The sequence below is a fragment of the Neofelis nebulosa genome, chromosome X, assembly GCF_028018385.1.
Source record: "Neofelis nebulosa isolate mNeoNeb1 chromosome X, mNeoNeb1.pri, whole genome shotgun sequence".
Lineage (NCBI taxonomy): Eukaryota > Metazoa > Chordata > Mammalia > Carnivora > Felidae > Neofelis > Neofelis nebulosa.
The window spans coordinates 88,008,153-88,020,831 of record NC_080800.1 but is presented as its reverse complement, the minus strand read 5'-3'; the positions used below and the strand labels follow the sequence as shown (position 1 = coordinate 88,020,831).

Genomic DNA, 12,679 nt, shown 5'->3' with positions numbered 1-12,679 from the left:
CATCTTCATTTTAGAGAAGAGGCACAAAGAGGTAAAATGACTTGGACCCCATCATATGGCAAGTCAGCGGCTGTGCTGAAAATAGCACTGAGTCCTTATTCTGGGGAACCACTCCACTTAGCCCACACAGCCTCCCTGAATTCCTTGCTCATTGCAGGTGCCAAAATCTCAGGCTTGTAGGCAATCTGGCTCCCCTGTCTATTTTTGGGGCTGACCCTCTGCTAAAGGGTATAACAGGCAACATTGGAGGCAGGGGCCAGGAGGGAGGGAGGCTGACCCCACTTTGTCCTGGCATCCCATCCTGGCACCGTGTCATGCCAGGTCTCTTATTCCTGAAAAAGTGCCTGATCCCTACCTGTGTGCCCAGATTCACAGAGGCCAGTCCTGGATGTCCTACCCTCAGGGCCCATGCCAGCAGTTAGCTCACCTGATGGGCCTTGAGTGTGTCCAACATTTCCACCAAAGCATGTCTAGTGGTAGAGGATAGTGAACACTGTGTAGGTAGGCACGGGAATGTAGCCAGAAGTATCAGACACAAGTCTCCAGTGTCTCTGAAATATGTTTTCTTTACAAGGCATGCAACTTTTGCATTCCTCTCCATATTTTTTAAAAAGTGTATTTATTTATTTTGAGAGAGGGAGAGAGATAGAGCACTAACAGGGGAAGGGCAGAGAGAGGGAGAGAGAGAATCCCAAGCAGGCTCCACCCTGTCAGACCAGAGTCTGGCACAGGACTCAATCTCACCAACCATGAGATCATGACCTGAGCCCAGATCAAGAGTTGGATGCTTAACTGACTGAGCCACCCAGGTGCTCCAAATGATATTTTCCTCTGAAATCTTTGAGAAAAATGCACATGCATATGGAATATGGGCCAAATCCCTGGGAGAATCAGATTGTAGTTTGAGGAGAATGGTGGTGGTGGGGGGTGTTCCATAATTTTGATGGTAGTTTTTTGGACACACTGCTCTACCCACAAATTTCTATGCATAAATACCACTCCAACCCTCAGGTTCTGAGAGGCATGGGACACTAAGGAAGCCTGGCAAAGAGAGGTGAGGGGAGCAGGTGGGCTTGTGGTACCCCATACCTCACTCCTGAAAGTTACCAATGACCTGTTTGTTACCCACATGCTGCCTGGGTGCTGAACAGCATTTTTACAGGCCATCGTTTGATGAGTGCGGCTGCATCTGTGCCTCTGTTTTCAGGGGAACTGCCCCAAAGATGGGGCTGAGCTGAGTTCTATAGGGTAGCAGTTGAAAGCCTGAGTAGGTTTGAACACTGACCGGCTCACCACTTACCAGCTCTGTGACCTCGGGCTCGTGATTTAACCTCTGTAGGCCTTGTCTTTCTCCTCTGAGAAATGAATATGATCATAGTCTGTGTCTTTTAAGCTTTTTAAAAATATATGTATATTTTTAAGTAAGCTCTACACTGTCCTCGGGGTGAACTCATGGCCCTGAGATCAAAAGTCGCATGCTCCATCAACTGAGTCAGCCAGCTGCCCCTCATAGTCCCTCTCTCAAAGGATTGCTAGGTAAATTAAATGAGATCATGCATGTAAAGTACTTAGCACAGTGCCTGGCATATGGCAAGTGATCACACAGTTGTTTTTGCATATTTAAGGGCAGGGATCATCTTTTCGGTATTGTAGAAGGCTCTCCACATAGTGCAGACTCCTATTCCTTTTAGCTGAAGCCATGAAAACAAGAATGAGGGGTCAACACCCAGAGGGAAAGACAGACATCACAGATAGGAGGGCTGGGAGCTAAAACTAAGCTCCTTCCTACGTGGTGGGTCCAGAACCTACAGCTGGAAATGTCAGAGCATGCCCCCGTAATATTGGGAGTATGGGAAACACGCAAAGACTTGATGACATGGGTGAGAAGACTGGCCTCCATAATTCTAACAGTGGCTTGCAGCAGGTCAGGTTGTTGGAAGAGACCTGCCTGGAATTCAACCCTTTTTTCTAGGGCCCAGAACTGAACCCTTGGTGGTTTATTTCCTCCTCTGACTCCATGGAGGACCTCCTCCTTGCTCCAGATGCACACCCACAGTCTGGCGTCCAGCCTACAGGATGGGGAATGGGATGTAATTCTTCCTCTCATCCTAGCTGCTGTTGGCAGGAATTTGAGCCTAAGATATACACTGATGCCTTTTCCCACTGCTGGTGGCTGATCTCCCCATGCCCCTTTGGCAGAAGGAGTTCTGGTTGAGGCAGGTCCTTTCAATTAATTTCTTTTGTTTTTAAGTTTTTAAATTGATTTTGACAGAGAGAGCGAGAGACAGCATGTGAGTGAGTGAGCAAGGGAGAGGCAGAGAAAGAGGGAGAGAGAGAGAATCCCAAGCAGGCTCCACACTGTCAGTACAGAGCCCATTGTGGAGCTTGATCTCATGAACTGTGAGATCATGACCTGAGCCAAAATCAAGAGTTGGTTACTCAACTTAACTGAGCCACCCAGGCACAACAGCCCCCCCCCCCACCATTTTAAATTTATTTTGAGAGAGAGAGAGAGAGAGAGAGAGAGAGCTTTCAATTCATTTCTGATGAAACTGCCTATTATCCATAGTGCTTTGACAACAGCTTGAAAAAAATGTGTCTCTGCCAGGACCATGGGCATCCTGGGTCCATGGCAACAGCATGAACCTATTTTCCTTTTTATAAAAAAAAAAATATTTAGAGAGTGTGCATGTGTGAGCATGAACTGGGAAGGGGTAGAGAGGGAGAGGGAGAGAGAGTATGCCAAGCAAGCTCCACGCTGTCAGCACAGAGCCTCATGCGGGGATTGATCCCACGAACTGTTAAGATCATGTGTAACCTGAGCAAAATCAAGAGTCAGACACATAACCGACTGAGCCACCCAGGCACCCCCATTTTCCTTTAACTGGCTGAAGCCAGAAAACAGGAGTTGGGCTCTGGGGACTCAGGTCTTGTAGGGGGTGGCTGAAGAGCACCAGCATCAGGCTCTGGCTCAGACCAAAGATGGCAAGTAGACCCTGGTGGAAAGATGGCCACCCCCAGTGCTTCCGGATACTGCACAGAGGTCCTGGGTCCACAGAAAAGGAGACCACTGGTCACCTCAGGAGAGTTTCCAAAGCTTCCGGAAAGTAGTTTGTGAAAGTCCACTGAGTTAATGGGACACTGGATGACTGATCTGATGTCTTCTTTGATAGGAGGCCAGGCTGTCCAGCCTCGTCCAGCTGCACTGGTCTGGATTAGCTATTTCCAGGGGCAGAGGGCCCTTTTCATGAGGTACAGAGGTCGGGAAGGCTCTCTTGTGATGGTCATCTCATGCAACACTCACTCATTCTGCAAATCATTATTGAAGCCCTACATGCAGGGTACTATGTAGATGGGTTCCCAGGATATAGAACCAGAAGGGGCTACCAGTGTGGTGCAGGGTGAGGGGGACCCCAAATTTCTGGACTGTCAAGTTAGGTAATTTTAAGTAGTAGTGAATCTCACTTTACATTGGCACTGCCTTCCACTGAGTCCCGGCCTTGGGGTTGTGGGATACTATCCCTGGTGGGGAACTCCCAGAGGAGCTCTGTCACCGGGGCTAGGCCTGTCCCCCCTAGGGCCTCCTGCATGCAGAGGGGAGCTCTCGCTGCATTTTTTCTGGCTTTTCCTCTGTGCTCCACTCCCAAATCACTTGGGCCATGACCTGTGCAGATGTGAGAAGAGGGCCTGTGTCTAGTCTTTGGAAGTGATTATTCAGGGCCGCAGTACACGGTTGTATCATTTGTGTACCCGTCCAACAAGGCCATTGGGGCTGGATGGAGCTGAGATGATGAAGCCATGTGCCCACAGGGCTAGCATCACCCAGAGGATGATTTTCTTTCTAATTCAACATGGGGGTGTGTATGGCAGGGCGAACATTTATCTAGTTGGCACAAATGTGCCTCATAAGCTAGTGGGGACCTGTGATTACCAGAAGAAAGTAAGAGAGCAGGAGAAGCAAAATCATTTCTCTCCATCAGGTAACTCTCTGAAAAGCCAGAGAGGCCAGCCCTGGTTAGGGTCCTGTTGCTCCTATCCTTTTGAAACACCTCCACCCCTCCGATAAATTGCCAGTGGGCATCACAAGGGATTCACAGCAATAATAAGGTGGTCAAGCTATACTCTGAGGCAACTGGACACATTTCAGAGGAAGAGGCCCCATTTCCCAGTTCCACCCTGAGAGGTGGCCAGAAACCCTTCTGTCTGTTCCTTAACTCCCAGGCATACTCCCAGGTGTACTATGCACAGAGTGCACTGTGTTTCTGCACCGCCCCCCCCAACCCCACCCCCTGCCTCCTTCATCTCTGAGGTCATGGCCAGGGTCAAGAGAAAGGAGTACACAGTATTTCAATTCCAGTGACCACCGACAGGAGGCTTCTAAGCAAGGTCCTAAGCTCTCATCGCTCACTGGGGCTCAGGTAGAAGGGAGCAGAAGCTAGGGAGAGCTCTCAGCGAGTGGGGGTGCGCTACCAACAAGGAATTCAATGACACAAGGACACCCACAAAGAGGCACTGCAAAGACGTAGTGGGATATTAAGATGAATAGATTTAATCATTCTTGTTTGAAAAACAAGACATAAATTAGTATATATATATATAATTTATATATTTTATGTAGTATATATACTATATACAGACATTAGAAAATGTGTCCTCTCCATGAGGCTGAGGGAGAGGTGAAGGATGGCGGTGAAATGACACAGGCAGGGCCTGAGTGGCAAAGGTGCAGGATCAAGAAGTTGGGAGAAGAGGAAGACCACGACAGCGCTCAGGCTTGCAGTGGTCACAGAGGGAAAGGGGTTCCCCACTGGCTGCATCTCTGGCCCATTAAACAACTTGGTCCTGTGGGAGGAAAAACAAGGAAGGGGGGTGCTGGCTCCTGCAGAAGGAGTTCCCCTCATCCTTGCCAGGAGAAATTACCACTCGGTGGTGGGGGGGAGGGGACTTTATTGCGCTGGGCAGGGGTTAAGCACAGTGTACATCTTTATAAAACTCACGTGAGAATGAGAGATTTCACACCGACCTCTCACGTAACGATTAAAGAGAGGCAGACACAGGGCACGAGCGTGTGGCAAACGGGAGGTATGGAGAGGTGGACAAGAAGCAATCTATACAGAAGAAACATTGGCTTTCTTTGTTCCCTACAGGGGGACCTTTGGTAGGGACTCCGTGTCTTCACTCCCAGGAAGGTTGTGGGGGAGGGGGAGGTGGGTGGTGGCAGCAGTAGATGTGTGTCAAGGAGGATGCTAAACAGTGTGAATTCCCTTCCAGATGACTCCGGAGAGACAGACAGAGAGACAGAGAGAGAGAGAGAGAGAGAGAGAGAGGTGCAGGACTGCACCAGGTAAGGCGCTCAGCTTCTTTTCTTAGAGAGACAAATCCACAGGTCAATACACAGCCAAAAGCATATACTCAGGATTAACATATCACACTAGCTTCCAAAAGTTTAAGATATAGTCATCGACACCCCCCCTCCCCCCCCACCCCCCCCTCCCCCCACCCCCCATCCCCAATCCGTAGCTAAGTCAAACTCCTAAGGACAGTCCATCTGGTAGATGTTGAGAGAGGAACCACTCGCTTGTGGCAACAGCCCCTGTGCTGGGCCGGGCTGGGCCGGGCAGGCTCCGAGGCCTGCACTGGGTCTCCCCAGGGCAGACATTTTCACCAGGTACCTTACCCAGAACAAGTGGGGTGAACCCAGATGCTTGCTCCCTAGTGGACTGAGCCACCCTGCCCATTAGTGAGGGACAGGGCACTTTGGGGATGGCTGGTGTGGAGCTACCGGGCCTGGGGGCGAGGGCTCCCAAGCCTGCCAGCCTCTTGGGCTGGCTACAAACAGCCTGTGTGGCTGTTTTCTGCAGACCTGCCACCTGGGCACAGGCCCTCTAGGGTGGCTTCTGCCAAGTGAGTGTGAGCCCAGGGTGGGTGGGCACATCTGGGCCGAGTGCCCTTTCCCCTCCGCTGGGCGCTGTGCCCTGGTGCTACTGACACTGCTCCCCAGAAGGGAGCAGATGCCAGGAGGAGCTCAAGGCCTGAGGGCCTGCCTGCTTCAGGCCCTGGCTCCCCGGGGCCCCAAAATGGAGCAGGAAGGTGAGCCTGATGTCACCTGTCAGCCCTAAAGAAGAGATAAAATACAGCTCTGCAGCAGGCAGGCATAGTGACGAGGGGCCTTGGCCCTCACAGTGACGACCAGAGGCCAGGGAAGGGGTGAGGATACCCAGGGTGGCAGCTGCCCGGAGCCCTCAGGGACAGCCTCAATCCAGGGAGTTTCCGCTCCCCAAAGACTGAAGGCTCTCGGACCCTGACTGGCCCAGCGGACACATACACTCACCACAAGATGCAAAGACCACAAAGCTTAAACCTGGGGCTGTGGTTGGGGAAAGGAGGGGCAGGCCTGGGCAGATGCCCTACTTGATAAGGGTTTTTAAGGAGCGGGTGAATGTGCTCATAACAGTCGCTGACGTTGGGGAGCCCGGTGGGTGCCCTGTGGCCGCCCCTATAGCTGCTGCCTGCTGCTGCTGCTGCTGCTGTTGCTGCTGCCGCTGCTGTTGCTGCTGCTGCTGCTGCTGCTGTTGCTGCTGCTGCTGCTGCTGGTTAAGGTTCCGGGTGGTGGACTCCTCAGCAGCACGCAGTAGGAAGGTGTAGTTCCTCACCACCTCTTCAACCTTGGCCAGCAGTTCTTGGCGCTGGGCCTCGGAGCGCACGATGAACACCAGCCGCACAAAGGTCTCGATGAGGCTGCTCAGCACCTGGAAGCTGCCCGTGATGGCTGCCAGCATGTGGGTCGGGCTCTTGTCCACGTTGGCCACGCGGCGGCAGGAGGCCCGGAGCTCCTTGAACTTGAGAGCCAGCTCGAGCTTGTACTCAGAGATCTGAGAGACGTAGGGCTTAGGGGCGCGGGCCTCGGGGCTGGCCACGCACTGCCGCAGGACCGTTAGCAGCTCATTGGTGTCCAGTCGGGCAGCCAGGAAACCATCAGGCAGGCCGTAGGCATGGGCCCGCAGGGCATTGATCTTGGCCAGGCTCCCCTCGAAGGTGGACACCCGGAGGTCAATCTCTTGGGTGCGGGCGGCCTCGGGGCTGCTGCTGCTGCAGGTGGCGGCATCTAGCACCTGCAGGGTCCTGCTCACCACGGGCACCACCTGCTCGTCCAGCTTCATGCCAGGCAGAATCTTCATTGGGATGGAGTAGGAGAGCTCGTCCTTGCCGTCACTGGCATCATCTGCCATATCGCACTTGCGGTAATAGAAGCAGTAGCGGATAGAGCAGCACTTGCTGCCCTCACTGTCCTCGTCCAGATCGGCAGGCTTCTGGTACACCTCTTCTGGCAGCGAGAATACTGCCATCTGTCTGGGGCCTTTGGTCTCAGGGGTGACCTGGACGTATGAGGGGTCTCCCAGGGTCGGTGACTCCAGTGACTTGTTTTTGGGACCCAGGCCTAAGGAGAGGCCTGCCTCTACCTCCTTGGCCTCCCTGGGCAGCATGCCCAAGGGTGGGTGTGGATAGATGTCCGAGGTCAGAGAGGCCCTGTCACCCTGGTCCAGTTCACTGATACTGTAGCGGCGCATCAGTTTCCTGTAGTTGGGAGCTCCCAGACACTCACCCCCCGAGGCACATGTGCTCAGGCAGGACACACCGGTCTCGGGGTCCGATCGGCACTCTCGGGATTCCAGGCTGGTGGAGCGGATGCGCCCGACAGTGGTGGGGCTGCTGAGGCTCAGGCCTGGGCCAGCTTCTGGCTGCCTCTGGGTCGGGGTGACCCTGTCCCTCTCCCTCCCCCGGAGGCCGGGCACTGGCGTCTGGGGGGCCTGGGGCCGGCCCCCCCGGCAGATGCGCTTGCAGTCACAGCTGCGCCTCTGCTCACGGGACATGCCAGGCCCCTGCTGCACTGGGCTGCTGCGCAGCTGGCAGCTGCAGCGGCCTGGGGCTGGGGGTTGCAGGTACTCGGTGCCTGGCAGCTCCCCCTGGCTCGGCGGCTTTAGGAGTTCCTCTAGGAACTCTAGCTCATACTGCTTCACCTTCTGCAGCTGGGCCTGCCGCTCGTCGGTCTCCTTCTTCTGGCGAGTCGGAAAGGTGGCAGAGAATAAACTGCGGAGCCGGAAGGGCCCTCGGGATGATTTGGGCTTTGCGGGGCCCTCGGGGGCCGAGTGGGCTCCATCCAGGGTTGTTTCGAGCTTCCTGGAGGGCATGGTGCTCACCTGCCGGCTGGCAGCCTGGGGCCTCAGTGGGCTCTGGCCTCGAGGGTGGCAGCTGGGGCTCTGGCCTCGGGACTGGCTGCTGGGGCTGTGGCCTCGCAGCTGGCAGCTGGGGCTCTGTAGAGCCATGGCATAGCTGGCTCGGGGCACCAGGCTGGTCTCCTCGATCTTGCTGCTTTGGGGCATGCTCTCCAGATGCCCCTTCTCCCCCTGGCTGGAGACGGTGCCCGGCTTGTGCAGGGCAGGCTTAGTACCCTCAGGCCCGGCCTTGCCTGCCACCTCCCCTATGCATGGCTTGCTCAGTGACTCTCGACTCGCTCGGGAAACGTAGCTTTTAGGCGGGACACTCTGAACAGGTAGCCTGTCCTCTTGTGGGGAGAGATGCAGGCTGTCACCCCGGCTGCCTGCAGGCATCCTGGAGCCAGAGGAGACCTCTGGGCTCAGCTGCTGCTGGGAATTCCGTGACGTCTCTGGAGCACTGGGGCTCATTTTGAACTTCAGATTCTTACTGGCACTACCGCTCATCATGCTAACTTCTGGCCTCCCCATGCTGGCCTCCAGCGTTTGCTCCCCACTGCTGGGAGGGTTCCCCAGGGCCCCGCCAGGGGCAGGGAGGCTCTTAGTGTGAACCACCTGCTGTAGGGCAGCTGAGATGATAGCTGGGGTCACACTGCCCTTTGGGTCGAGGATAAGCTTGGGGCTCAACCTGACTTCTTTGGGAAGATTCTCCCTTAGCTCAGAGACCTGCTCGTCACTGAGGGATGGTGTGGCAGCCCTCAGTGACATCTCCAGGCCTGCCCTAGTGTGGCCAGGCCCTTTGTCTTCAGGAACTGGGGACAGCAGGCTCAGATTCTTCTGCTCACCAAGCTGTGGGGACAATGCTGGGTGCACTGCCAGGGCGTAGGTTCGCTCTCGTTGTGGTTGCGACTCCACCTGGGGCAGCTTCCTCCGAGTGCCATGGGGGCCCGGACTCTGGCCTGTCACCGCTGGCTGCAAGGATGGGTTGGGATCTGGGCGCCCGAGAGAGTAAGGGGCCGTGAGTACAGCCTGGGCTGAACAGCTCTGGATCCGGAAGGGCAGGTCCTTGCGAGCCAGGAGGCTATCCTTGTTGAGGTGCTGGGCCAGGAAGTAGGTGGTGTTCTGGTGCTGCTTCATGGCCGACATCATCTCTGACATGTCTGTGAGCTCAGAAGAGTTGGTTTCGTGGCCTGAGTCCAGCGATGATTCAGGGGTGATTGTGGCCAGCACAATCAGACCTAGAGGGACAGGGAGAGGGCTTGCTGCACTTAGTCCAATCGAGTCCTTTTTCCAGCCATATGTAGAAAGTCTGTGGGGGCCAAGGGCAGCCAGCAGCATCTCAAGCTGGGGAAAGCCAGTCAGACCTGGGGGAGGTGGCAGGGGGCAGGGAGGAGGCAGTGGGAGGACGGTACTGGGCCGAGGGTGGGAGGAGTAGAGGGGAGGGGCAAAGGGAGGCAAGCTGGGAGTGAGCTTATGAAGGGCGGGAATCTGAAAAAGCAACAAAAGGGGCACCGAGAATATCTGCTGGGCAGTCTAAAGGCAAATTAACATGCACATCACATGCAGAACAACATGCTAATCATCACTATTTTTAGATTCAATAGCTAGGAAATGTTTGTTAATTGTCCTGAAGAGGGCTGGCAAAGCCACGTCCCTCTCTATCTGCCCTTGTCATTTGGCCAGTCCTTGCAGCTGAGGCCCTTTGGCCTGCACTTGTCCTCTCTCTGGCGACCATAGGGGCTTCTAGTCTGGGAGCAGTGAGGGCTTAGATCACCAGACTCGGGAGCCAAGAGACATGCTGGCCCCGGGGGGGGGGGGGGGGCTAAACACATGGGAGCTGCCCAACACCAAGGATGATGCCCTTGCATACAGAAAATGTAGGGGTTGGTACTCTCCCTGGTCAGCCAGGCTGCCTCTGACCCCAATCTCTTCGTCTTCTCTGTGCACACCTCCCCCCGCCTCACATGCCTTCTCTTGTGCTTTATTCCTCCCTGGGCCTTTTCTGTCACTGTGGCATTTACCTGTTTTTTTTCTTTTTTTGAAGGTGTGTGTGTATGGAGGTGTGCATTGTGAATATGGGTGCATGTCTGACATGCACGCTGGTCTACAAGACACATTGTACGTGTGTCCATAAGAAGGATTGGCATGCGTGTCGCATGGCTCTCCCACCAAATAATTACTAATAACAGCTACTACTTACGGATTGATGCTTATATGCTTGGCAGTGTTTTGCACGAATGATCTCGTTTAATGCCCACAACAAACCTTACATGATACGGCTGTTGTTACCAAGCCCATTTGAAATGACAAAAGTGAGGCTCAGAGAGGGTAAGGTGCCTTGCCGAAGGTCACACTGAAAGTGAGTGAAGAAGCCAGAACTTGGGTGCATCTGACTGGGAGCTCATGCTCTTAGGCAAGATCAAGACCTCAGCCCTGAGCAGTGATGGCTTCTGGCTCCCCTGATCCTGGGTCACTAGGTGATTAGTTGGTCATTTTGCTTTTCTTCCAGTCATGTGCAAGGGAACTGTCTTCTAGATCTCTCACAATTTTGCTCTGATCCTCTATCCTGGCCTGGCTCCATAGCTATCACAGCCCCAATCCCTGGGGTCATCTGCAAGACATTTCCAGAGATGGAATGGTGAGAGCCAGAGCTCTAGCTGGAGCTGAGCAGCCGGCCCCTGATGCAGCATTGTTGATCGCCTGACCCTATCTGTGTTACCTCTGGCCATGCACTGCCCTGGCACACCACGATGACTTTAACCTCTGCTTGGGAAGAAGCAATATCACCTGGTGGCCCTGCTTGGTCAGGAGAAGGAAAGGGAGGCAAGAGGGAGGAGGAATGGGCTATTACCTGCAGTCTGTGGGGGTGGGGGGTGTGGTCCATCCTCTGAGGCTGCCAGGGCTTCCAGAGCCTGCAGAGTGGACACCAGGGCATCATCTAGCTCCTGGGCATGATCTCGGACTGTCCGGGTCTGCACGCTGTCAATCAGTGTCACTGGAATCTCATCGTACAGGAGCCCACACAGGTGGCGTCCTTGCTCCTGGCTCTGGACCGCCCGGCGCTTGGGGTCATCCTCATCAGAACTGTTGTCTCTGAAACCAGGAGGTGGGGCAGCAATGGCAGGCAACAGCAAAGTGCTCTCATCTTCCTCCTCCTCTTCCTCCTCGCTCCCGGGGGGTGGAAGGGACATCAAGTCTACCATATTGTCACGAGAGGAGCCAGGCCTCCCACCTTTGGGAGGGCCCAGCTGCTTCTGGAGTTTGGCTTTGCAAGAGTCACAGTAGAAATTCAGGGCTTCAGCCCCAAGGGAATTGTCCAAGGTGTAGGACCGGGCCCTGCTGGCACAAGGCTCATGGTCTAGGCTGGCGGCATCAAAGTCATCAGGGATTACTTCGTAACCTTGGCCAGAGCTTTTGGATGTGGGGTCAGACTTGGTCCGGGGCCTACTCTCCTCAAAGAAAATTAAGTTCTCATTGACATCCGTCCGGCTTTCCTGCTCCTTCCTTTGTTCCCGCATGTGGAGGTAGCAAAAGCTGACAAGCTCAGAGTCGGCAGGTGGGGGCGTGCAGCGGCTCGACTTCCTGGGGCTGGTGCCCACGCTGCCCACATAACTACTCTCCTTTTTCCCCAGGTGGCCCCCAGTGACAGGGCGGTAGGCGCTGTGCATGTAATCTAAACCCAGAAAGAGAATCAACAGATGAGCTGTGGTGCTGAGGACAGTGGCTGAGCTCCCTTGGTGTTTTTTGGTGTGCAACTGGATGGCAGGTAGTGACAGAGAGCATTACTTGGCTGCTAGAGATTAGGGAAAGGGGCAGCCACATTGCTGCCACCCCTGAGAGTAGAGTGAGTAGAATTGAGTGGCTTGGGCTGCTAACAGACCCATCGCCTCTGAAATGGAAACTGGCATGGGGTGACTGGGGAAGGGCTGAGCACCTTGGTATCTGGATCCTGCTGGACTCTTACTTAACATGGGTATGTCTGGTCTGAAAGTCAGCTGTAACCATACTTAAAGAAGTGTAATTTGTTTTATGTCCCCCCCAGAAGTGTCTCTGCCCCCGTCCCCACCTTTCCCAGAGCCTTTCCACCCGTGCTTCCTCCCCCCTGCCCCTGCCAACCCAGTGTTCTGTTCCTCCTGTGTTATGTTGGATCTCTTCTAGCAGGAAGGAAATACATCTGATAAGTTACTACTGCCTTAGTGGGAAGATGCCCGCACACAATGCCTGAAATTTGCATTTCAAAGAGGACTGTCAAGGAAGGACCCGAAAAGAATAAAGCTCTACTAGTAGTGTTCTGGGGCTTCTCTGAACGTGTGAAGTATTTGGGAAATATGTGGGGATGTGCGTCTGTGGGAGCAGGGTGGGGGGAGCATTCTTACGATTCCTCCAAACACATTACTTCTCTGTATTCACGCAGGGCCAGCCTGCCTGCTACACATACGTGGGGTAAAATGTTCTAGTCAACAGTT

The 12,679-nt window shown here is 54.4% G+C and overlaps 1 protein-coding gene across 5 annotated transcripts in view; it reads right to left on the bottom strand.

Moving 5' to 3' along the window:
* Window positions 1–5,508: 5,508 nt before the first annotated feature.
* FRMPD3 (FERM and PDZ domain containing 3) overlaps window positions 5,509–12,679 on the bottom strand; it is an 85,254-nt gene continuing 78,083 nt past the window's right edge. For all 5 annotated transcript variants that reach the window (XM_058714839.1, XM_058714841.1, XM_058714844.1 and 2 more), the window contains 2 exons: window positions 11,065–11,886; window positions 5,509–9,451 (listed from right to left, as the gene is read on the bottom strand). In XM_058714839.1, the coding sequence (XP_058570822.1) occupies window positions 6,408–9,451; window positions 11,065–11,886 (3,866 nt within the window). In that variant the 3' untranslated portion in view covers window positions 5,509–6,407. The remainder of the gene's footprint in view (window positions 9,452–11,064; window positions 11,887–12,679) is intronic.